Raw genomic sequence first — 25,604 nt, 5'->3', positions numbered from 1 at the left:
AATTCTTTCGTCACTTTGTCGTAATGTTTGCACCGTTTTACATTAGTCGTTACATAAACTTTTATATATGAAAATGTGTGCAATTTCATGTAGAATACAACAGAAAATAACTCATGGTTGTAGCTTTTATCAGTTTTGAAATATTTTCATATAAATCACGATAAGTTCCAAAATTTCAACCTTCGGTCAAATTTGACTCGACCAAAATGGTCGAAAAACGCAATTGTAAGCTAAAACTCTTACATTCTAGTAATATTCAATCATTTACCTTCATTTTGCAATGAATTGGAAGTCTCTAGCCCAATATTTCGATTTATGGTGAATTTTTGAAAAAAACTTTTTCCGTACGTCTGTGCGGTAACAAGGCCCAACATCTCAGAAATTCTTTTGTCACGTTGTCGTAATGTTTGCACAGTTTTATATTAGTCGTTACATAAAGTTTTATATATGAAAATGTGTGCAATTTCATGTAGAATACAACAAAAAATAACTCATGGTTGTAGCTTTATCAGTTTTGAAATATTTTCATATAACTCACGATAAATAGAAAAAATTCTACCTTCAGTCAACTTTAACTTGACCGAAATGGTCGAAAACTGCAATTGTAAGCTAAAACACTTACAGTCTAGTAATAATCAATCAATTACCTTCATTTTTCAACAAACGGGAAGTTTCTAGCACAATATTTCGATTTATGGTGAACTTTTGAAAAAACTTTTTTTATGTCCGCGCGTTACGAATTAATGCATCATTTTGTGATAATATTTTCTCTGTGTTGCTTTGATCGTTTTACAATTTGTTATATACCAAAATCATCGCAATTTAGTATACAATACAAAGAGAAAAAAATAACTCGTTAGCTTTAACCGTTTTGCTCACAGCGCGATTTGTATACAATTACATATGAAATTTTTTTTCGCGGTCATATATTTCAATATTTATATATGATAATGATATATTTTTCATTTCTGATGGTTGCATACTAAACTTCAGGCAATGACAAAAAAAGGAGCCAAAAATTAAATTAACTCTCAATCTTAAAAACTAAGTGTGCTGTGATTTTTTGAAAAAAACTTTTTTTCCGCTTCGGCGCTAACTCCCGAACGCCGCCGGCATACGACAGACAGTTTTGTAAATAGAGGCTCGGCGTTAGAGGCTTAAATAAAATGAGTAATTATTGGAATTACAGTGAACCCCCAGTATTCGCGGGGGGATGTGTCCCACACCCCCCCGCAAATAGCTAAAATCCACGAATACTTAAAACTCCTCTAAAAACACTTAGAACTGCCCATTTTGATAGTTTAAACACAGAAAAACCCTGTAAAAATGCATATACCTGAGTATTTAAATAGTTTTATCACAAAAAGTGCATTTATTCATGAAAATTATTTGAAAATACAGTAATCAGTGAATATTTCATAGTGAAAATACCGCGAATGGGCAAATTTTCCGCGAATGATGGCTAGATATGTTCCACAGAGAAACCCGCGAATGCGAGTCTGCAAATCATGAGAACGCGAATACGGGGGGTTTACTGTATCATAGCAAAAATGTGTGAAGTCAGTGTCTTCAAGATTTTAAAATGTTTGGCAAAGCTCACCATTACGAACAAATATTTTTTTATTCCCTTAGGAAAAATATACATTAAACATCACAACAAATGCTCAACGCCTGTGACGTCACTGTCGGCAGAGTAATACCTGTCGGAAGTGGATCCACATGAATTTATTGCTTTAAAATTGGAAAGAACCCCAATATTAAGGATAACGGGAACTATCGATAGCACAGAACCCTTTAATTTGATTATGAAATACTACCAAGGAAATATTGGCCTTTAGGAAACAACAAGGCTCGTTAGTCAAGTACAACTGGGAACTATGAACACGGCTGTGTTTTGCAAACAAGAAAGTTAGATTACCCTGGTTTACCCTTTCGGTAACTTCAAGTTATCTATCATTGTTAAAAGGGCATTGTATAATAAGTATCAGTAACAAAATTGTTTAATATTATTGCCTTACAATAATGGTACTCTGGATAAAGCTAGTAACAAAGTGAGAGCTCGCTCATCCCAACATCTAATAATGGTAATTTATAGTATCGATAGTTGTGTCAGTAGTGGTTCACTTGAATTACCTACAGTTTTTACTGTTATTACAGTATCAATAGTTGTGATGGTAGTTAAACTGTTGACACAATATTGACACTTCAGGGTTAGCGTATCATTAAAATCTCGGCAGGATTTAAGGTTTGCTTTTTATACTCGGCGTATGAGACGATCCCCCATTTTGGGGGAGATTTTTTAAGGTTAAAAGGTCGCCGGAATATACGGTAAGCAGTAGGGAAGGAAAGAGGTCAGGAAATAATAATTTGTACAGCTATAACTTTGAAATAAGAAAATTTTCAGGAATGTACATTACAACTGTAACAGAAAAATGAGATTTTACTAAATGCAACTGTAACAGAAAATGACAAATTTTATGAGATTTTACTAAATGCAACTGTAACAGAAAATGACAAATTTTAAGATTAATTTGTATTTTTCATAGCTAACAAACCTGCAATCTTAACATAAGGATAAATCTTCTGGCGCCAGCTGGAAACCGGTAAATAAATGATAGTAATTGTTTATGCAAGGAATTGGTGGCATCTGGCATCAGTCACGGGGATAAGGGAGGAAGTGGCCAGCAACCTAATCTCCAACCCCTTGACGTATTTAGTTTTCTTCCGGCCCAGGGTTAACTAAAAGAGGGGTGGCTAGAGATGGGCAGCAAATGTTAGGACTGCAGGTTTGTTAGTTATGAAAAAATTAATTTTATATAAGTAACTTAAGAAGTAATTACAGGAAATCCCTACGTATTCGCATTCTCACGATTTGCAGATTTCTCTGTGCAACATATATACATATTTGTGGAAAATTCGCCCATTAGTGGTACAGTAAACCCCCGGTATTTTTGGGGGATGCGTACCACAAAACCCCATGCAAATAGCTAAAATCTGCGAATACTTAAAACCCCTCTAAAAACACTTAGAACTGCCTATTTTGATACTTTAAACACAAGAAAAACCCTCTAAAAATGCTTATACCTGAGTATTTTAATAGTTTTATCACAAAAAGTACATTTAGTCATGAAAATACAGTAATTAATGAATATTTCTCAGTGAAAAATACCGCAAATGGGCGAATTTTCCGCGAATAATGGGTAGATACATTCCACAGAGAAATCCACGAATATGTGAGTCTGCGAATCGTGAGAACGCGAATACGGGGGTTTACTGTATCTTCCACAGAAATATTTACTAATTACTGTATTTTCATATAATTTTCATGACTAAATGCACTTTTTGTGATAAGACTATTAAAATACTCAGGTATAAGCATTTTTAGAGTTTTTTTTTGTGTGTTGAACTATGAATATAGGCAGTTCTAAGTGTTTTTAGAAGGGTTTTAAGTACTCGTGGATTTTAGCTATTTGCAGGGGTGTGTGGTACGCATACCCCCGCAAATACAGGGGTTAGTGTACATAGCTAACATTTTCTATTAACCGGCAGCTAAAATTTTGAAATCCGCGCTACTGATTCCTTTGTTTACATTACGGTGTAGGTAATTGACCCCACCCACTTTCGGGAAAAGAGGGAACAGCTGAGCAGTGGGCTTCAATATGTTTCTGTCTGCTTACAACGACGGTTGTGAGCTGCGGCTGGTTTTGAAACCTCAGACTTTACTATATATGGTCTTTGACTGTTTGGTGAAGTATTTTGCTTTGGTAGTATCCCTGCAATTTAGATATTTAGGTTTTCTTGAATAACCTGATTGTGACTATTTACTTGGACTGTTTTGAACTGTTTGGCTTGTACTGATGTCCGACACTAGTGCAAGTAGTACAGTATTCGTTATTGCAGGGAAGGCTGCAATACGAGAATTACACCAGCGAAGTATTATTCCCACACTAAGTGTACAGCTTGCAGGGGTCAAGTATGTTCAGTTGATTTGTCTTGTGCTGAATGTAGTAATTGGGACAGTAAAAAATGGAAGACTTTGAATTCTCATTTGACTAAGTTGGAGAGAGATAGAAAGAGAAAAGCAACATCTAAGAGCAACAAAAGTTTAGTTGGTCAGGATACAGCCAATTCTTCTGTCGATTTACCAGTTCTACCTCTTTAGGCTTTTTCTCACTTTACTAGCCCTGCTTCTGTTCTACCTGTTCCTTTACCCAGCTCCCCTATTCCTGAACCCAATGCCATTGCCATCCTTGAACATAAATTTGATCGTAAATTTGATATGTTGGTGAATACTGTGGCCCAGACTGGGGCGTCTGTTCATTCCATTATGGAAAATAAGAAAGGAACAGGTGAGAGTGCAGTGTTAGTGGAGTAGCTGGCTACTCAGCCCGCCGACTGTCGTAGGCAAAGGTCACTAGCATACTTCCCGGCACCAGGGAGAAGCTATACCAGAAGCTCAAGGGGGGTCGGTGGGGTCTGTCCCCGCATATTGGCGCCAGTTCCCAGGTTGCGTCAGATAGTCAGAGGGAAGGTGTCTTCCATGGTTTACATAACCTTTCCTCTAGTTCATATGCATCCAGCTCCGATCAGACACAAGTGGCATAGCAGTAACAAATCGAGACCGTTGAAAAGGTCTGCTGTTGATGAGTTTTGCACCCCTCAGGTGGCAGTGAAAAGAGTTAATGAGGCAGTGCCTTCCTTTAGCTTCTGAGAGAGTCCAGAAAAATTCTCCCATGTGCAGGTAGAAGGAGAAAGGCAAGTGTTGGCTCTGAGAGCCATATCTAAGACTAAGCGCTCTTAAACGTCAGTGCACATCTCTATGGACGAACCGTCACTGGCCTCCGATCGGCCAATAGTCGACGAGCACTTATTGGCGCCGAAGTGCACATCTCTTGCGTCTGAGTTCTCTTCAAGGGACAAACGCCAGCTGCACCCACTGGTACAGATTTGTTTGTACATTCTGCTAGTCGTTTGACTTCCATTCCTGAGTTTTTGGCGCCATCCCTCTTACAACGAATGACGACTACTTTAGATGTGGATCCATCGGTTGCTCCTTTATAGCAGCTCCCGATATTCTAAGCATTTTGAAGAAACCTTCGAACTCTTCTTCATCTAAGGACTTGTCTTTTTCAACTGTATCTGTGACGGAGGAGGAAGGTGGCAAAGATGAGGAATCAGAATCTCCTCCCTCAGCTTATGTGTCTCTGCTGATTTTCTTCTTCGAAGTTCCCTTCCTTTTTCTCTCCGGTTGCACCCACTTCTCCTGCATCCACCTTTCAAATGAGCAATGTCACGATTGGACCTTCAAGACTGCTGAATATGGTACTTTCGACTTCGGCCAGGAAAGCACTTAATGAAGTCGATAAGGAGGAACAAGGGAAATACAATTTTAGTTATCCTCCTTGCCGGCTTTTGAAGAGAAGATATTTTGTATTACGCGACCGGAGAAGCTCTTTCTTTGGGGGCAGCTGCCTCCTCCCAAGGGGACTTCTCGGGCCTCATCGATTCTGTCCGTAGGTCACCCTTTTCTACAATGAAAGTTATGTTCTCTTCAGCGGAGATGGATCACACAATGAAGAATCTTTTCAAAGTTTTCAAGATTGTAAGTTTTTTGGACTGGTCGGTAGGCGCCCTCGCCCATAATACGAATGACGCTTTACCTGTGACTCTTTGTTCAGATATCTTTGGAGTTCTTTCATGTATGGATAAAGGAATAAGGGATGGAGCACAGGGGCTGGCTTCACTGTTTGCTACGGGAGTATTAAAGAAGAGGCAGTTATGGTGTTCATACACCTCTAAAGGAGTAACCTTAATTCAGATTTCGTCACTTCTTTTTTCTCCCCTTTCGAGAGATAGTCTGTTCCCTCCTTCAGTGGTCAACAAAATTTCTTCTGCTTTACAGAAGAAATCCACAGATGATCTCCTAGCGAAGTCATGGAGGCGCCTTAAAGAAACTCCTTCAGGGGGGTTTTAAGTCATCATCCCCTCTACAACCCGTTCCCTTTCATGGTAGTAGGCAGAGTTCCTCCTCAACAGCAAGACCAACTGTACAATTTCAGTCCCGCACAGTTAAAAAGTCCTCCTTTAAACCTTCCTCAAGAAAGTGATTTGAGTATCATCCGTACTTCAGTAGGTACCAGGCTCTTTCAGTTTTGGGAGAAATGGAGCAAGAGAGGGGCAGAGCAGTGGGTTGTGGAAGTGTTAAGGAACAGTTATGTGATCCCCTTCCTAGAAAAAAAAAGTATATCTTAGTTTAACCAGACCACTGAGCTGATTAACAGCTCTCCTAGGGCTGGCCCGAAGGATTAGATTTATTTTTACATGGCTAAGAACCAAATGGTTACCTAGCAACGGGACCTACAGCTTATTGTGGAATCCGAACCACATTATAGCGAGACATGAATTTCTATCACCAGAAACAAATTCCTCTTGTTCTTCACTGGCCGGTCGGAGATTCGAACTCGCGACCATCAGAGTGGTAGCTGAGAACGGAACCCGTTCACCCAGCGAGGAACCCCCTTCCTAGAGGGACCTCCCTTAGTCAAGATGCCAATTGCCTTAACTGCCTACTCCAAGAGTTCGAGGAGATTTTCGGCCCTTGCAAGAGAAGTTTCATCTCTCCTCAAAAAGGAGACGATAGAGGTAGTTCTAAATGTCAACTCACAAGGATTCTACAATTGACTTTTTGTAGTCCCAAAGGCCTCAGGAGGATGGAGGCCGGTTCTGGATGTGAGCGCCTTAAATGTCTTTGTTCAGAAGACAAAATTCCGAATGGAGACGACCTGTTCAGTCCTTTCATCCATTCAGTAAGGTGACTGGATGGTCTCGATAGACCTACAAGACACTTACTTCCACATCCCATTACACCTGGATACTTGGAAATATCTAAGATTTGTGTTTCAGGAATAGGTGTTAGGTGTTTCAGTTTCGGGCCCTGTGCTTCAGGCTACCAACAGCCCCTCAAGCATTGACTCGCGTTCTTGCTCCCCTGGCAGGTTGGTTCCACCTGATGGGCATCAACATAGCGTTTTATTTGGACAGTCGGATTCTTTGCTCCACGTCGAAGGCACAGTGTATGGAGAATCCTCAGAGAACATTGCTTCTTGCCCAAGACTTGGGCTTACTGATAAACCATCAGAAGTTTCAGATGACTACTTCACAGGAGGTAGTTTATTTGGGAATGACTCTCAGTTCTCATCTTTTTCGGGCATTTTCCTCTCAGGAGAGAGTAGAATCGTGTCTACAGAAAATAGACGAAATGCTTTGCCTCCAGAGGTGTTCAGCAAACAACTGGATGAGCCTCCTAGGGACGTTAGTGTCCATGGAACAGTTCGTCTCCCTAGGGAGACTGCATATGAGGGTGTTCCAGTTCTTCTTAAAGAAGAAATGGGACAGAAAAAGATTTCCAGACTCCTTCACGTTCCCGGTAACTCAAGAAATCAAGAGGCACCTACTTTGGTGGAAGTCAAGAGGCAGGTTGTTGGAAGGAAAGTCTCTGTTTCCACTGAGCCCAGATCTGAACTTTTATGCCAATGCATCAGACCTGGGTTGGGGGCCACTTATAGGAAACAAGGAGATCCCTAGTACATGGTCGAGAGATCAGATGAGTTGACACATAAACGTCAAAGAATTAAAGGCAATTCACTTGGGTTTGATTGCCTTTTTGTCAGAAGTATGCAGAAGGACGGTAGCGGTCCACTCGGACAACACAATGGCCCTAGCATACATAAGCAAAGGAGGAGGAACTTGGTCTTTTTCCCTCTGCGAGGCGGCGAGGGACCTCCTCCTAGTGGCGAAACAGAATTGTACAAAGTTGCTGACCAGATTCGTCCAAGGAGAACTGAATGTGTTGGCAGATCAGCTAAGCCGACAGAACCAAATAATTCCCACATAGTGGACTCTCGATCCATTGGTCTGTCTAGACTTATGGAGACTTTAGGGAAAGCTGATGTTGGATCTCTTTGCGACGTCGAGGAATTATTGATTGCCTCTTTTCTGCTCTCCAGGAATGGGCCATGGATGCTATGCTCCTTGACTGGTCTGACAAGTTCCTGTATGTCTTCCCTCCTACTAAGCAAATTTCACCTGCACCAGAATGTGTCAATGATTCTGGTAGCCCCTTTTTAGCCTGTGAGGGAATGGTTCCCAGAGCTAATGAATCTGCCGGTGGATTTTCCAAGACTCTTCCCTCAGAAGAAAAAGCTTCTCAGACAACCCCACTTCAAACACTTTCATCAAGATTTATCTTCGCTGGCTCTGACAGGATTCAAATTGTCAAAAGACTCCTCAGAGCAAAGGTTTTTTCGAGAGAAGCTGCGGAGGCTATTTCAAAATGTAGACGTCGATCCTCAGCTAACATCTACCAGAGCAAGTGGTAAATTTTCCGAAGTTGATGCAAAAGCAATAGAATCTCTTCTTCTAAGACAACTTTGACAGAGATTGCAGACTTTCTTTTATTCTTGAGGAACTCTAAAAATTTATCTTCTTCAACCTTAAAAGGCTAAGAGCAATGCTGAGCTCTGTGTTCATATATAGGGATCTATACATATCCTCAAAGCAAGACCTTTCAGACCTCATTAGGTCTTTTAACACTGAGAAAAAAAAGCATTGGGAACTTGTTTCTTGGAATCTGGACATAGTCCTAAAGTGGCTCTCCGGGCCCCCATTCGAGCCCCTGAACGTAGCCTCATTCAGAAATTTAACGAAGAAGACACTATTTTTGGTAGCCTTATCAACAGCCAATAGAGTCAGTGAAATTCAGGCCATTAACAAGAGGGTTGGCTTTTCAGGAGGTGATGCAGTCTGTGCTCCTTTATTTTGGGATTTCTCGCTAAGAACGAGAACCCAAACAACCCCTGGCCTCGTTCCTTCAGCATTAAAGGACTAGCAGACACACTCGGACCAGAAGAGATTGAGAGGGTTACTTTGCCCAGTAAGAGCCCTAAAGTTCTACCTTCTCAGGACGGAGAAGATAGGGGTTCACCTAGCAACCTCTGGACTTCGGGCAAGGATCCATCTCATCCTCTTACAAAGAATGCTCTGTCATTCTTCTGAAGGGATACCATTCGTGAAGCCCACTCGCAATTGAGAGAGGAGGATTGTCCTATCTTGAAAGTAAGGGCGCATGAAGCCAGATCCGTGGCAGCTTCATCAGCTTTTAAATACAATCTCATGCTCTGCAATACTTTAAGCGATTTAATGGAGGTACAGGTCTGTATTTGCTTCGCATTACCTCCGAGATATGGAAACGACTTTTAACAATTGCAGTACCCTAGGACTTCTATCGATGGCTGGCATGGTATTGGGGGTGGGAATATAGGAAGCATTCCTTCCTTCCTTGTCTCCTTGCCTTGATTAATGGTGTAGAGTTCTTGGGGAGTCTGGGGGTACGTTGTACCTGGATACCCACCAGTCTTTTTAGTGGTAGGTGGTGGTGTTTTTAATGTTTTATGGTGTAGGTCACGGTTATATTTCTGGTTTTGTATGGCAGTGCACCCTGGGCAGGGGCAAATTTTCTTGGTACTGCATTTAGTGTTTGGAAATATCCTTTGCTGTGAAGCTCCCACTGATGTAGCAGACGACCCTTGGCCATAAAGACAGGTCTCTACGGTTAAGATGAGCGCACAACCAGAGGCAGTAACTTCTTGCTGCAACTCTCTCACCAGGCAAGGAAACAACAAGGATTTCTTGCAATACTAGGAGGCATTAGTTCCCTTAATTCATTACTTTTATTTTAATGTTTTGGGGAAGTACAGTCCATGCATCCCACCTCCTGTCAATGTGGGAATCAGCTATGTAATTACTTAGTAAGTTACTTATATAAAAATTACATCTTCATGATAAAATAAGATTTTATATATACTTACCAAGTAATTACAGAGTGGGAGCCCACTCGTCTCCCCTCACAAGGACTTTGGGCATAAACATATTGAAGCCCTCTGCTCAGTTGTTCCCTCTTTTCCTGAAAGTGGGCGGGGTCAGTTACCTACACCGTAACGTAAACAAAAGAATCGCTACCACGGATTTCAAAATTTTAATTACTCGGTAAGTATATATAAAATCTTATTTTATCATAAAAATGTCTTTTTAAAAATTTGTCATTTGTTCATATGCTGAACAAACCTGGTTCTTAACTTTAGGATAGACTAACCTTTGGTGGGAGGTAAGAGAATCTTGAATCGACTGGAGGTTCAGCACACCTGGTCACACTTCCTGGATAAGAGAATTCAAAGGAAGGAGACCTAAGCCTCTGACTTGTTAGACTACTGGGCTAAAATACAATGCAGAGATTCATTGTATAGGAGGAAGTTGAAGATCTATATCGGTTCAGATAACAAACTAAGGTAGACACATAGATCTGTTTGTTATTGTCCCTCTATCTCTCCTTGCTAGAAAGAGGAATGGCTTGCTGCTGAAAAGTATATATGCATAGAATATTAAATGCTAACAGTCAGGCTACTTCACTTACCTGTATCTACAAGTTCTAACATATGGTGGATCAATCTTCTTATTGCCCATAGGTAGAGAAGAAAGGGGAAAGAGAAAAGGGTAAAGACCAGCCATCTCAATCATTCTCACTTTATACCATCATCTTAGGCAAGATACAAACTGACCAGCTAGGGGCACTGGATGAGCTACACAACTTGTTGAGTAGCCACCACCGGACCCAAGGAAAAACTGTCCAAGGACCAGTGGGGAACGTCCTTCAGGTAGAAGGATGTGAAGGTGGTTTGGCGAAGTCAGAATCCGCATTCAGAATCCTATGAACAGATAAGTTGTTCTTGAATGCCAAGGAGGAGCCTAGTCCCCTAATGTCGTGTGCTCTTACATGTACAGTATTGGTAGTAGAAATTGATGAGGAGCTGTAGGCATGTCTAATCACTTCCCATATCCAAAATGAAGTGGTATTCTTGGCCACTTCTTTCTTGTTCCGGCTTGTGCTAACAAAAAGTCTTCGGCACCCAGGTCTGAGGTGTTTAGTCCTTTTCAGATAACTATGCAGTGCCCTGACAGGACATAGTAGTAACTCATCTAGACCGTTGTCAACAAAATCCCCAAGGGAAGGGATGGAGAAGGAAACAAATCTGTCATCAGAGACCGAGGGGTTTTGAGTCTTAGCAACAAATTCTGGGACAAATTCGAAGGTATGTTTAACATCAAAAGTCAGACCATGGAGTTTGCCCACTCTTTGATGAAGCCAAGGCTAGAAGAAAAACCGTCTCGAGGGTCAAGTTTCTGTCCGATGACCGTCGCAATGGGGCTCGAGTGAGACTACTTAGCACCAGAGTCAGATCCCAGGTGGGTGGTTAAAGTTCTCTAGGAGAACAAAGCTGCTCAAAACTTTTGAGCAGCTTAGAGATTTCCCAAGAGGAAGTCAGGTTCACATCTTTCAGATGTAGAACTAACCCCAAAGCAGTCCTGTAGCCCTTAACCCTTAGTGGACGGATCCCCTCATGAGAGGATCTAAAACAGGTTTTGGGTGGTGGACAGATCCCTTCTGAGGAGCATTAATACTACGCGCCATACGATTTGGCTGCATCGAGCAGGAAAGAGTTTCCATCACTTCAGTGGCCCATAAATGAATGGTGGCAACTTTAGAATTCAGTTCAGCTCAGTCAGTGGGCATGTCAGGGAGATCAGTATTGTTCTTGACTCGATGGGGGAAGTCTTTCTCCTCTCTCTCCCATGATGTCTTTTTACTTATTTGCTCATAAATGTACTCAGGGATTGCTGTTGGTTTTAGGTCTTAACTTTTATGATAGGATGTCAGTTATAATTGTAATTTTTCAAAGAAAAGTGCAAAGAAATATTAGAAAAAACATGTACAGTATACCTCCAAAAAAAAGTTACTGCATCTCCTGATCTCAGTAAATTTATGTAAATATTTTACAACAAATATACTCAGAATTTGTTACTGATTTTATCTCTTATCTGTTATGATATTGTGTGAGCTGTAATTATAATTTTACAAAATAAAATAAAATAAATTATTAGAAAAAACGTGTATAACTTGCTAAAGTTTAGGAGTGTTTTGTAAAAGAGGCCCTACACAGGCTTGTAAATAGTCACTTTCGACTTCCCATAAAAGGTAGGGAAAATTTTTTGGAATTTTTTTCTTACACCATGTGCATTTGCATATCTTCTGCTTTCCGGTGATGTGTCTTTTCTTAAAGTGGCCAACCTTAAAGTTTGCCTGGTCTGGGGGTTGCATGATATATAATTAGCCTGCCCCTTAAGAGTCAATGGCAGAAACAGAAAGGCGTTTTTCTGTTCGGAGAAAGATCAGGAAATGAGCTACCTGCTGAATAGATGTACTGAGAGGAGAGAAACCCTCTCAGTGACACCAATCACAGTAGACTGCCCATTTTCCCTGTTACACGGCTGAGGAAGATCTGAGGTAGCCAGACATCTCTGTCGCTGCTTGCGAGAAAGGACTCTCTCTTTCTCGCAGGAGATACTGGATAGTCTCCAGCTGTGAAGAGATAGGGACCCTACTGATCGATGATATCTCTTTACATGAGGCTGACAGAGGAGGTTGTGCCGTGAGGGGATCTCTCTCAGAACTGCTGAAAGAAGAGATAGCAGATCTGGGAACCATTCTGCTTGAGGCCACAAAGGAGCTACTAAGGTCATCCTGAGATCTGAGAAATCATCACTATGTTCAGGACGTGATGGATCAGGCAAAAGGCGGGGGAATGCATCGACTTCCAGATTGTCCCAGGGATGCTGAAGGGCGTCCTCTGCCACGGCAAAGAAATCTGGAACACTTGAACGATAGACTTCTAGCTTGAACCTTGTTGTGAAGAGGTCTATCATTGGTCACCCCCACAGATAAAAAAGCCTGTCCGGTATATCATGATGCAGAAACCACTTCGTCCGTAGGACCTGACCCTGACGACTTAGCTTGTCAGCCACTACATCCCTCTTGCTTGGAATGTACCTGGCTGTGATGTCCACTAAGTTGTCGATTGCCCACCGATGCAATTGAACTGTCATCGTGTGAAGTTGACACGACAATACCCCCCCAGTATGTTCACATATGCTACCACTGTAGTGTTGTTTGACATTAGAAAAATGGAGTGCCCTGTCACCCTTTCCTGAAGCTCCTGAAGTGCTAGGAAGTCTGCTTTCAACTGTAGCACAATGTGAAGTTACCTGTCTTGGAGGACCCCACATTCAGAAGTCAGGAGATCTTCTAAATGTGCTCCCCAACCCTCGTAAGAGGCATCTTAAGAACAGGAGAAGCTCCAGAGGGGGTGAATGAAGAGGCATTCTCATTGTCAGGTTTTCGTCGTTCAACCACCACAGAAGGTCACTTCTTACTTCTGTCGACAGAGGAACCTGAAGATGAGGAGAGTTCCCTGGTGCGGACCAGAATTCTTTCAGCCTCCATTGGAGGGATCAAAGATGTAGACGGCCACGAGGAACCAGCTTCTTCATTGACGTCAAAAGGCCTAGAACTACTTGCCACTGCCATGCTGGTTGTTTCTGTTAGGACAGGAAGGAATGAGCCACTGTCCTGAATTTCTTTATCCTTTGGTTTGATGGGAAAACTCTCACTGAGGCTGTGTCTATGACCATTCCCAGGTAAAGAATCCTTTGACTGGGCTGAAGAATTGACTTTTCCGAATTTATCATGACGCCTAAGTGAGATCCGATTCTTGTGTGTCTGAAGATGTGAGTGATTTTTCACATGGAGTCTGTCCCAGAGGACTTGTGGAGTATTTCTGTTCCACTCCATTCCTATTTTTTTTTACTCTCCCTCCTACAAGGATGAGAGTGGTATGACATTTGAGATGACCTGTTTTTTTATTGACTGACCTGTTCATGATTTGACAGATAAGTTATTTTCTGTATTCCCTTAGGTATTTGAGTGTTTATGATTTTGGAGCATTATTTCCTCCCCAAGATTTTCTGATAGTTATGTGAAACATTGGATTTCATTCTTCGTAATTTTTAAGAAGTTATTTTTCAGATTTTGTCAATAAAGGGTTTTAGTTTTGTACTTAGTATCTCATTCCAGTAGTCCTCAGATTTTAGTTAGGGAAAGATATAACTTATGATGCCGGCTCACGTTACTGCTATCACACAATGTCTCGGGATAAGCGAGATCAAACCTCTGTTCATAAAACAGAGACTTAAATCAAGTATAGGCTCAGAAATGGCCTTTACTGTCTACTTCCTCTGGCCCTGCCTCGAGCTCCTCTTCCTGGCCTGGAAGAGTGGGACTGAAAGGGATGTTGCTGGGAAGGTTTCTTCGCTGATGATGAAGCAGGTTGAGAAGGCTTGCTTGCAGGAGCTTGTCTTGGGAGGAGGTTGTGGTTCCTGTCTTGGGGCGTTAGAGCGAGAGGGACCACCTGATTTTGTCACAGAACAAGACAGTCGTTATTATTAGCTTGATGCCTATCGATAGCCATCTCTAGCTGATCCCTAGGGAAAAGCAGCTGGGAGTCTAGGTTATCACCATTCCTCAAGGATAGCAAGGAGTCAACGTTGACAGACTGAGCCACCATGGCAAGGGCTGCATCTATCCTCATTAGCAATAGATTAGCAACTTAGCACTCAAGTGGGTAAGGTACGAAATGGCCTTAGCACCAGATTGTAACGACCTGGTGTAAGATGCAGTATTAGATGTAATTCTTGATGAAGAAGAGGAAATTCTGGCCACTGCTGTCAACCACAAATCAAGCCAAGAGACAGTCTGGAAGGCAGAAGAGGCAGTTGACTCCAAAGTTGCTGCTTCTTGAAAAGTAAGGGAAGGACCCTCTGCCCTAACTGGATCCGGGCCGGTCCTGGCTTTAACCGAACGACATTGAGGTTGACTTGTCTAATTAGAAGAGGCACAAGAGGAGTTGCATAAAACCTTTTATGGCAGGGAAGTGGAGGAGGAAGAAGCTTGAATGACCTGCTAGAAAGAAGAGAGTTACCCTTGCCTGAAATCAAGGAATTGATTCGATTTAGGATGGAGTCTGCATGGCTTGAGTAGGGTAACTCAAAAGACATTTTAGAGTCCTTCTTCAGTCCTAGCAAAGCTTCTATACCTGTAAGGACAATCCCAGAAGGAGCCACAGCTTTCTTAGAAAGATTATTGAACTCTCGAATGAGATCAATAAGCACTGCATAGGAAGTATAAAACTCTTTATTCTCCATATCCTCCGCTTCCTGGTCACAAGGATCCCTGTCCACTTCTTCCAATGAATCCAAAGGGTTTAGCACTGGGGCATAAGATTTATCAGGCCCTAACACTTTTGTGGGAGTGGAACATCTGATGCAGTAGCAAGTGAAGTGTCTCAATCACTAGTTTGAGATGCAGAAATTCTCTTCTCGCATGACAGACGTGCATCATCCCATGGCCTGGAAGGGCTATGGTCACGTCCGCGGCTGCAGGAAGACGAACATCGGCCATGTTCTCTCCTTGCAGATCGCGATGAGGAATGTCATCGAGGCGAAGAACGGCGAGTCTGCATGCCCAACTCACCTGGTGTAGAACCACGGCCGTTTCCATCCACTTTTAGGAATTAGGAAAATCAGAGTCTAGAAGCCTTATGCTATATATACCTTAGCAAGGCAAGCTCTCTGTAATGCAAATAAAACCTTTTGCCACATTGTAACTAGGGAAGATTGCCCGGAGGTGCTGGTAGCCCTTCAACATCTCATGGTTCCATCATTTTCTGGCCATATCACTACATGTCCATGTCCGTGAGAATCGGGAAATCACGATCTTTCTTGGGCAAACGTGACGTAGAACGAAGGTAAGACGGACATCTGGAGGGCTGAGGACTGACTGGACTTCTGGAATGAAAAAGAGTGGGCAGCATGAGGAAATAAATCTGACCCCTCTCCCAAAACTTCCAAGGACAAGGCATAATGGAAGAATGGGAAGGGGTAAAATCTTCCAAAGAAGAAGAAGCAACTGGAGGTGGTCTGGGAAAGGGAGAAGCAGAGCAATGAGGAGCTTGAGAAACATCCATTGAAGGAGGAGAGAACCCTTCCCAAGATGGCATCTCTGACTTCCTCTTAGGCTGCTGCTTCTTGGCAAAGATCCTCCATTGCTCAGGAGACTAAGAACGACACTCAGGGCAAGGGTTAGTTAAGTTACAAGAATTAGTTCTGCATCTACTACAGTACATGTAGAATGGGTATCGGTCTCAAAGAAAGCAAGAAAACGTGAAGAAAGGTATTTGGCTACACCAGGACATTTCCTCTGAGGCTTAAGGGAATGCTTAGATGAGTTTTGGGATTTCATTATCAAAAGCCAAAACACACAATATATATGTCAATGACACAAAAATCTCAGACCAAGGAAACACGGGCAAAGAAGGAAAAACCAGCTTTAAGGAGGAGAGTGAAAGCATGTCCTCCTCTGAAGGTGGTAAGAAGAAAACTGAATACATCATGGGGTTGGAGATTAGGTCGCTGGCCGCTTCCTCCCTTATCCCCATGACTGATGCCAGATGCCACCAATTCCTTGCATAAACAGTTCCTATTGTTTTTTACCAGCTTCCAGCTGGCACCAGAAGATTTATCCTAATGTTGAGACTCTGGTTTGTTCTGCATATGAACTATGAAATTTTACAACAATCTTTTTGAAATATTGTCACAACAATGTGGGTAAAATAATGTTAGTAAAATTGTGCAAGTAAATATAAAATAGTAATATTCCTAGGTTATATATACTGTAGGTACCATGCATGAAAATTATAGGCTGACAGCTACCATATGATGATGACGACCAGTCGTTTCCTTCCCAAGATTAATGACCATTCAATGAATCATAACCTCCGGAGAAACAAGGCTAGAGAATACAATGGCACACACAGTTGTAATATTTATAAATTTAAGAGAAACATAAAATCACATTAAAATAATTACACATCTGATAGCAAAAGTTTATTTGGCAAAATGACAGAGCATAAACATAATCCAAGAGGCAGCAACAAAACCTTACCTCCAGGCTACACTTATAAGGAACGTACCGTATATAAAAATTCAAGTGTTATCACAAAGGAATGTACAGTATATAAAAATTCAAGTGTTATCACAGGTAATTGCCACCCAACGAGGGAAAGCATGGCACTGAAATAAGTGAAAATATTAAAAATTTCCTAAAGGGAACTTGATCTCAAATAATTGCTGATCTTCAAGCGCATGCAGTAGAAAAAGCACATTATATTGAAAAGACATATGAACAAATGCAGTTAGTTATTACCCAGCTAGGGTCAGAGTTGAGGTCTCTTGCTTATGGCTACTAACCAGCCAGCAGACGATCTTCAAAAATTTGTCTGGGAATGGTGTTGAGGGTGAAGCCAACCCAAAAGTTGGGCAAGTATTTGAGTATTGAGTTTACAAAGCAGTCTACATTTATAAGCCTTCGCTGGAGTAGTATAGGCACTATACTGTAGACTTAGTTTATTCTTTCATTGCAGAGCCAAAGTGCTAATAGTCACTTGCAATAAATTTTTGGTTTCATATAAGTACAGGCAGTCCCCAGTTATTGGTGGGCTCAGTTATCGGCAATCCAGTTTTTAATGATGATAGTCTTGTTTAGCAACGAAAGATCGACAGAGGATTTTTGGCGCTGTATATACGATTTATGCTTATTGGCATCAATACATACCTAACAGAGGCGCCAATAACTGAAAAGCAAAGAATGTCACCGAAAATGCATGATTTTTGGTTATCGTATTTTTAAGCTATCACATGGTAAGAACAGAATCCTTGCCAGTAACCAAGAACTGCCTGTAACTTATCAAGTAATTATATAGCTAACATTTCTACTCGCACGGCAGCCTTTTTAAAACTTTGCGGTAGCGATTCTGTTGTTTTGTATATGTGACAAGCCCCGACCACTAACGAGGAACACTAGGAACAACCTGGCCAGTAAGCTCTTTGTTTCTGCCGGTTCTGATGTACAGTAAACCCCCGTATTCGCTGGGGATGCATACCACACCCCCCATGAATAGCTAAAATCTGCAAATACTTAAAACCCCTCAAAAAACCCTTAGAACTGCCTATTTTGATAGTTTAAACACAAGAAAACCCCTCTAAAAATGCTTATACCTGAGTATTTTAATAGTTTTATCACAAAAAGTGCATTTAGTCATGAAAATATGAAAATACATTAATTAGTTAATATTTCTCAGTGAAAAATACCTCGAATGGGCGAATTTTCCACAAACAATGGGTAGATATGTTCCACAGAGAAATCCACGAATACGAGTCCATGAATCTTGAGACCGCGAATACGGGGGGTTTACTGTTAGTTTTTTTGGATCAGGTTCCTAGTTTTATAGTCATGTCAGATTCTAGCTTTTCTAGTTTTTGCTCTTGCAGTGAAGAGTGCAAAACTAGATTGACAAAATCTTGTTACGATCCACATTCGGTTTGCAGTAATTGTAGGGAGAAAGAATGCAGCAGGGAAAAAACATGTAATGAATGTTCTGATTGGGATGAGAAACAGTGGAAAGTGCTTAGATCTCACTTGGATAAATTAGAAAGGGATAGGAAGAGGAAAGCAGCTTCCAGAGCTGAGAAACGATTACTTAACTTAGAAACCACTCCTAAACCCAGTTTAGAAGCCAGTCCTGCTATTCCTTCTACTCCTTTTCCTGCTTTTTCTCCTTATACTGGCCCTCCTACTGTTCATCCACCTACTCCCATGCCTGGCTCCCTTGCTTCCAACCCTAATACCATCGCCAGTCTAGAATCTAGGTTTGATCAGAAGGTAAATCTTGTAGTGAACATGGTGGCAGAATTAGGTGCATCACTGAAATTAGCGATGGATAAAGTGTTCTCCAAAAAAGTGATGAGTGATAGTGTTGTGCAAGTGGAGGAGGTGGCTATCGTCCTGTCGGTTCTCTTAGACAAAGGTCTCTGTCCTGCTCCCCTGAACCTGGGAGAAGATATACCGGAAGTCCAAGGGGGGGTGGGTAGTTTGCCATTGGGCAGTTGCCCTCACAGTCGAGCCTGTTGCATGATCCCAGGTATCGACAGACAGCCATTGGAAAGGAGTCTCATTGGATGTCCACCAATTGTCTTCTAGTTCCGACAATTCCAGTGAGGAAAAGAGGCACCTCAAACGATTCCTAGATTTGTCATGTCCTCTAAAGCGCCATTCAGATGATGTTGGTCGCCATTATGATCCGCTTCCCATTAAGCAGTCTAAGAAGGCCAGTTTTAGCCCACAGCCTTCGTGAAGTTTTGCTGTGGACCCTTCCATCCCTGCCCCGGTCCATCATCGTTTTCCTTCCACATGGGAGAGTCCAGAGGCATTCTCTCCCGAGCACCCAACCGCTGAGCACCCTCACCTGGCCCCCAAGCACCCAGCGAACTCTCTCAGGTATCCCATGTCAGCATCCAAACGCCTGCTTCTTCTCGAGCATTCGGCGCCACTTTCCAAGCTGCCGGCCCCACATGAGAGCCCAGCACCAGTTCCTGAGCACCCAGTGCCAACTCTTCAGTACCCGTCACCCTCCTCTGAGCGCCAAGCCCCTACTCCCAGACGTATTGCTTCTCTTCAGTCTGCTCAGGGACCACGGTCTCTGTCGCCTTTGCCTTTGGTTCAAGATGAACCTTCATTGGTTCCCATTAAATAACAGTTGGCTGAGATTATGAGCTTGCTGAAGAAAGCTCCTTCTGCTTCCAAGACACCTCTTGAAGCTACCCTGTCCCTGGTCTCCCCAGCAAAGGAAGAAGGCTATCAAGAGCCTGCTCCTCCATCAGCCTATGCAGCTCTTATGCAGTATTTGTTGATGAATTTTCTCACCTTTGTCGCCCCAGCTACCCCGGTCTCGCCTGCCTCAACCTTTTTGTTGAGATCTCATCTGGATGACCGGACTAGGCTCCCCAAGATGGTGCTTTCTTCATCCTCGAAGAAAGCTGTTAAGGAGATTCAAGATTGGCTTTCCGCTAAAAGGGAACAAGGGAAAACTTCTTTTGCCTTTCCTCCCTCGCACCTAGTTCATAGGAGATATTCATCTTACGTCACCAGGGAAGCTCCTTCTTTGAGAGTCGCTGCCTCCTCACAAGGGGACCTCTCTGGCCTCATCGACTCTTCTCGGCGTTTTGTGTTCTTGTCGGTGAAGATAATGTCAAAGATTTATCCAAGGTGCTTGGAGTTTTTTTCCTCGACTGGACAGTGGGGGCAGTGGCCAAGAAGATAGAAGATTGTCAAGAATTATCATTCGATATCTCCTTGGACTGGTTGGGAGTCTGTCTTGCATGGACAAGGCCAATAGGGATGACTCTCTAGAGCTTGGCACTTTTTTTTTTTTTCTTGGTGTTTTGAAATAGAGAGAACTCTGGTGCTCCTTTACCACTAAAGGAGTCATTCAGACACAGAAGTCACCCCTGTTGTTTGCCTCTGCACCAACACCACCTCTTCCCTCAGGACACGGTTAGGGAAATTGTGATTTGCAAAAGAAGCCAACACAAGATTTGTTTTCACATTCCTCCAAGCATCCCAAGGATTCGACTTCCTTTGCTCCTAAGATGTCCTCTCCACTCCAGCAGCAGCCCTTTCATGGAGATAGGCCCAGATTGCAGTCTAGGACCCGCCCCTGTGTCTGTTTCACAACCAGGTCCATCAAGAAGGGCCCAGCCAAGACTGCCCAAAATGTGAGATGGAAGTCCTTCATACACCAGTCTTGGGAGAAATGGATGATCTGAGGAGCAGAGCTGTGGATCATCAGGGTTCTAAAGGAGGGCTATGCCATCCCGTTCCTGGAGAGCTCCCTTTAGTCACCTCACCCATCACATTGTCAGCTTACTCGGAAGGCTCAGAGAGACATTCGGCCCATTTGGAGGAGGTGTCCTCCCCCATCCAGAAGAGGGTCATAGAGCAAGTTGAGAACTTCAACACGGGGCTTCTACAACCATCTCTTTGTGGTTCCCAAAACATTTTGGGGGCTGAGACCAGCCCTAGATGTAAGCACCCTGAATCGCTTTGTCTGGAAGACAAAATTCAAGATAAGAGACAAACCATCAGTCCTCTCATCCATTCACTGGGGCAACTGGATGATAACCTTGGATATGCAGGATGCTTACTTCCACATCCTGTTCCATTCAGACTCCAGGAAGTATCTAAGGTTTGTCTTTCAGGAGAAAATATTTCAGTCTCGGGGCCCTTTGCTTTGGCCTTTCTATGGCCCCTCAAGTGTTTACTCGAGTCCTCGCTCCTCTTGCAAAATGGCTCCATCTAATAGGGATAAAAGTCAGTCTGTATCTGGACAACTGGCTGCTTTGATCCCCATCAAAGGAAAAGTGTGTGAAGAACTTGCACACGAGTCTTCTCCTCACCCAGGAACTGTGTCTTCTCATTAATCTCCAGAAGTCCCAGTTGACTATGTCGCAAGAGATTCTCTATTTGGGGATGACTCAACTCTCTGACTTTTCGGGACTCAACTCTGACTTTTCGGGCTTTTCCATCTCCCACAAGAGTTTCCAACTGCCTTAAGATGGTCCACAGTTTTCTAGCCCTCTTGTCCTGCTCAGCTCAGTAGTGGATGAGCCTTCTAGGGATTCTAGCATCCATCGAGATGTTTGTCACGCTAGTCAAATTGCATATGAGTGTTCTTCAATTATTTCTAAAGGTTAACTGGAACAGGAAAACACAGCCGGACTCCTACGTGTTTCCGATCGCCCCGGACACCAAATTGGACCTACAGCGGTCACTGTCTGAAGAAAGACTTTCAGAAGGGAAGTCCCTTCAACCTCTGAGCCCCAACCTAGACTGGTATTCAGATGCCTCAAACATAGGCTGGGGAGGCCTTCTAGGGAATCAGGAGGCATCCAGTATGTGGACCCCAAAGCAACAAAGTCTACACATAAATATCAGAGAACTGAGGGTGGTTCATCTAGGCCTTCAGTATTTCTCGAACATGGTTCGCAGCAAGACGGTGCATGCAGACAATACCACGGTCTTAGCCTACTGTATATCCAGAAACAAGGAGGCACTCATTCCCTCTCTCTCTCTACCAGGCAGCAAGAGATCTACTCTTGCAGGTGGATCAAAATCGAGTGACTCTAGTCACCCAGTTTATCCAGGGGGAAATTAAACGTTTTGGCGGATGAGCTGAGCTGTTGGAAGCAGGTCCTTCCCAACGAATGGACCCTGGATCCCCTGGTCTGCCTGGATCTGTAGAAAATATGGGGCAGACCAACTTTAGACCTGTTTGCCACCTCCAAGAACCATCATTTCCTCTCTTTTGCTCTCCAGCCCCGGATCCTCTTGCATGGGCAACAGATGCCATGTTGCAAGACTGGTCCAATCTAGATCTTTACACCTTCCCACCTTTCAACATGGTTAGGGAGGTGATAAATTTCAAACTCATCACAACATAACTATGACTCCCATAGCCCGGTTTTGGCCCTTGAAGGAGTGGTTCCTGGACCTTCTACAGTTATTGGTGGATTTCCCAAAACTTCTTCCCCAAAAACTGCATTTACTCAAACAGCCCCACTTCAAGAGACACCATCAAGGGTTGTCCGCTCTTGCTCTGACAGACTTCAGACTGTCCGCAAGCTTGTAAGAGCGAAAGGTTTTTCAAGAGGAGCTGCAGGCTATTGCATGATGCAGGCGTAACTCTTTTAGCATGTCTACCAGGCTAAGCGGGCAATCTTGTGTTGATGGTGCATCAACCATAATGTCTCTTCTTTTTGAGGCAATCTATAACCAAGATTGCTGATTTCCTCCTGTATCTGAGGAGCTCTATAAATTTGCCTTCTTCCACCATCATGCGGTATCGAGCTATGCTTAGCTCAATTCTTATACATATGGGCCTGGATCTTTTGTCAAACTCAGACCTTGATGACCTATCAAGTCCTTTGATACGTCCAAGCAGAGGAAGGACGATCTGGTCTCTTGGAACATGGATGTAGTATTGAAGTGGCTAACAGGTGCTTCTGGTGTTTTCAAGAGTAGGCGACAGCATTGTCTGGTTGTTTCTAATTTGATACTGCGGCCAGGGCAGGGCACTTTTGTATGCTTTGCTAGCCGTGAGGCCTATCCTCCGCTGCAAAGCTCCCACTGAAGTATAGGTGACCCATGGCTCGACTGCCACGCCACTACAGGTTAAAATTAGCACTAACCAGAGGTAGTATTCACCTGCAGTAGCTCTCTTACCAGGTAAGGAAACAACATGCATTGTATCAGTGCTGGCCAAATTATCTATTTCAAAGTTATTACCATACTTTAATGTTTTGGAGTAGAATATGTCCATATATCCTATCTCCATTCAATGTGGGATTCAGCATTGTAATTACTTGGTGAGTTAATTATATGAAAATTATATTTTCATAATAAAATAAAGTTTCATATGTACTTACCAAGTAATTACAGAATCGGAGCCCATATGTCCATATATCCTATCTCCATTCAATGTGGGATTCAGCATTGTAAGTACTTGGTGAATTAATTATATGAAAATATTTTCATAATAAAATTAAGTTTCATATATACTTACCAAGTAATTACAGAATCGGAGCCACTCTCCTCCCCCCTCATGGACACAAGGTCACAGACAAAGTGAGAGTATTAGCCAGGTTGTTCCTAGTGTTCCTCGTTAGTGAGCGGGGTTTGTCACATACACAAAACAATAGAATTTCTACAGCAAATTTTTAAAAAGGCTGCCGCACGAGTAGAAACATTAGCTGTGTAATTACTCAGTAAGTATATATGAAACTTGATTTTATTATGAAAATATTTTAGTACACCTTTACCTTCATTATGTAAAGTAAGCTTGCCATATTTCTTAGGCAGAAGAAAACCAATTATTGTAATTGCTAATTTGTAATAATACCTTCAGCAAATAACAAAAAAGCAAGCCATGTCATTGAATATAGTGTTTCCTCTCTTAACACAGCATTCTAGGATGATTGATTAGATACATAATTAGAATATTGGCTTTAGTTGAAATTTTGTAACCAGACAACAATTTGAAACAGCTGGAAAAATGTTGGATTATTACTAATATAAAGTATGTTGATTTAGCTGAGCATATGCTAACACTGGATGTAAAAATCATGGAACACTACCTTTAAACTTTGTTGTGAGCAATTGTAAAATGTCATAGATAAAAACATTCTTTACATATTTAATGCTGGTATGAAGTATTCCTCACTAATTTTTTCCCTTTCCACATAATCCAGCTGAGGATGCATGGCAGAAGGGAGATCTTTCTAATGCAATCATGAAACTCAGAACTGCAATTAAACTGGGATCAAAAGTGTACTTATCACAAAATCACTTCTTCCTTACTCTGAAAGATACCCTTGCGAAGATGCTAGCAGAATCAGGTAAAGTATTTTGGGACACAAGTTGTATTACAAATTAACTGAATCCTTTGGTCTAGTTCTGTGGGTGTTCTTGAAATTTTAGTGAAAATCCATTTACACAAAGTGTATGGGCCTATGTCTCATGCAAGACAGCATTCACAAACAATATTCTTGGAATTTGTGTAACTCCACTGTCTGTCAGTGACATCACAGAAACTGTATTAGTAACATGACCCTTGTGAAAGTGGCAGGGAAAGTTGAGCACTCTTCATTGAAAACTTTCACCTACTACCTAATCCTAAGTCCAGGTCTACATGGTCCATAATTACCCTTATGGCTTTGTAATTTTTGATTTGCATATTGTTCTTTAAAAAGTGGAAGATTTTCTGACCTTTTTTGTCTAATATTCCTGCTTTACCATTTTTCTCCCTTTCCATTAACCCTTAAACGCCTACTGGACGTATCATACGTCGACTAAAATTGTCTGTTGGGTGCCAAGTGGACGTACCGTACGTCGACCTCAAAAAATTTCAACCTTCGGTCAACTATAACTCGACCGAAATGGTCGAAAAACGCAATTGTAAGCTAAAACTCTTACATTCTAGTAATATTCAATCATTTACCTTCATTTTGCAACAAATTGGAAGTCTCTAGCACAATATTTCGATTTATGGTGAATTTTTGAAAATAACTTTTTCCTTACGTCCGCGCGGTCCGCGCGGTAACTCTGCCGAAAATTTCAGAAATTCTTTCGCCATTTTGTCGTAATTTTTGCACTGTTATATTAGCCGTTACATAAAGTTTTATATATGAAAATGTGTGCAATTTCATGTAGAATACAACGAAAAATAACTCATGGTTGTAGCTTTTATCAGTTTTGAAATATTTTCATATAAATCACGATAACTGCCAAAATTTCAACCTTCGGTCAACTTTAACTCGACCAAAATGGTAAAAAAACGCAATTATAAGCTAAAACTCTTACATTCTAGTAATATTCAATCATGTACCTTCATTTTGCAACAAATTGGAAGTCTCTAGCACAATATTTCGATTTATGATGAATTTTGAAAAAACTTTTTCCTTATGTCCGCGCCAGAAATTCTTTCACACGTTGTCGTAATGTTTGCACCGTTTTATATTAGTCGTTACATAAAGTTTTATATATGGAAATGTGCGCAATTTCATGTAGAATACAACAGAAAATAACTCATGGTTGTAGCTTTTATCAGTTTTGAAATATTTTCACATAAATCACGATAATTGCCAAAATTTCAACCTTCGGTCAACTTTAACTCAACCGAAATGGTAGAAAAACGCAATTGTAAGCT

General features: G+C 42.0%; 1 protein-coding gene across 3 annotated transcripts in view; it reads left to right on the top strand.

Moving 5' to 3' along the window:
- Positions 1 to 25,604, top strand: part of LOC136843686 (SET and MYND domain-containing protein 4-like) — a 100,182-nt gene that overhangs the window by 59,204 nt on the left and 15,374 nt on the right. For 2 of the 3 annotated variants that reach the window (XM_067112249.1, XM_067112250.1), the window contains one exon: positions 24,148 to 24,294. The exons of the other annotated variant lie outside the window; for it this stretch is intronic. In XM_067112249.1, the coding sequence (XP_066968350.1) occupies positions 24,148 to 24,294 (147 nt within the window). The remainder of the gene's footprint in view (positions 1 to 24,147; positions 24,295 to 25,604) is intronic. 3 annotated transcript variants of the gene reach the window in all.

The sequence above is a fragment of the Macrobrachium rosenbergii genome, chromosome 12 (assembly GCF_040412425.1).
Source record: "Macrobrachium rosenbergii isolate ZJJX-2024 chromosome 12, ASM4041242v1, whole genome shotgun sequence".
Taxonomy (NCBI): Eukaryota; Metazoa; Arthropoda; class Malacostraca; order Decapoda; family Palaemonidae; genus Macrobrachium; species Macrobrachium rosenbergii.
The sequence above is the reverse complement of the archived record's forward strand: the minus strand, read 5'-3'. Positions and strand labels throughout refer to the sequence as shown.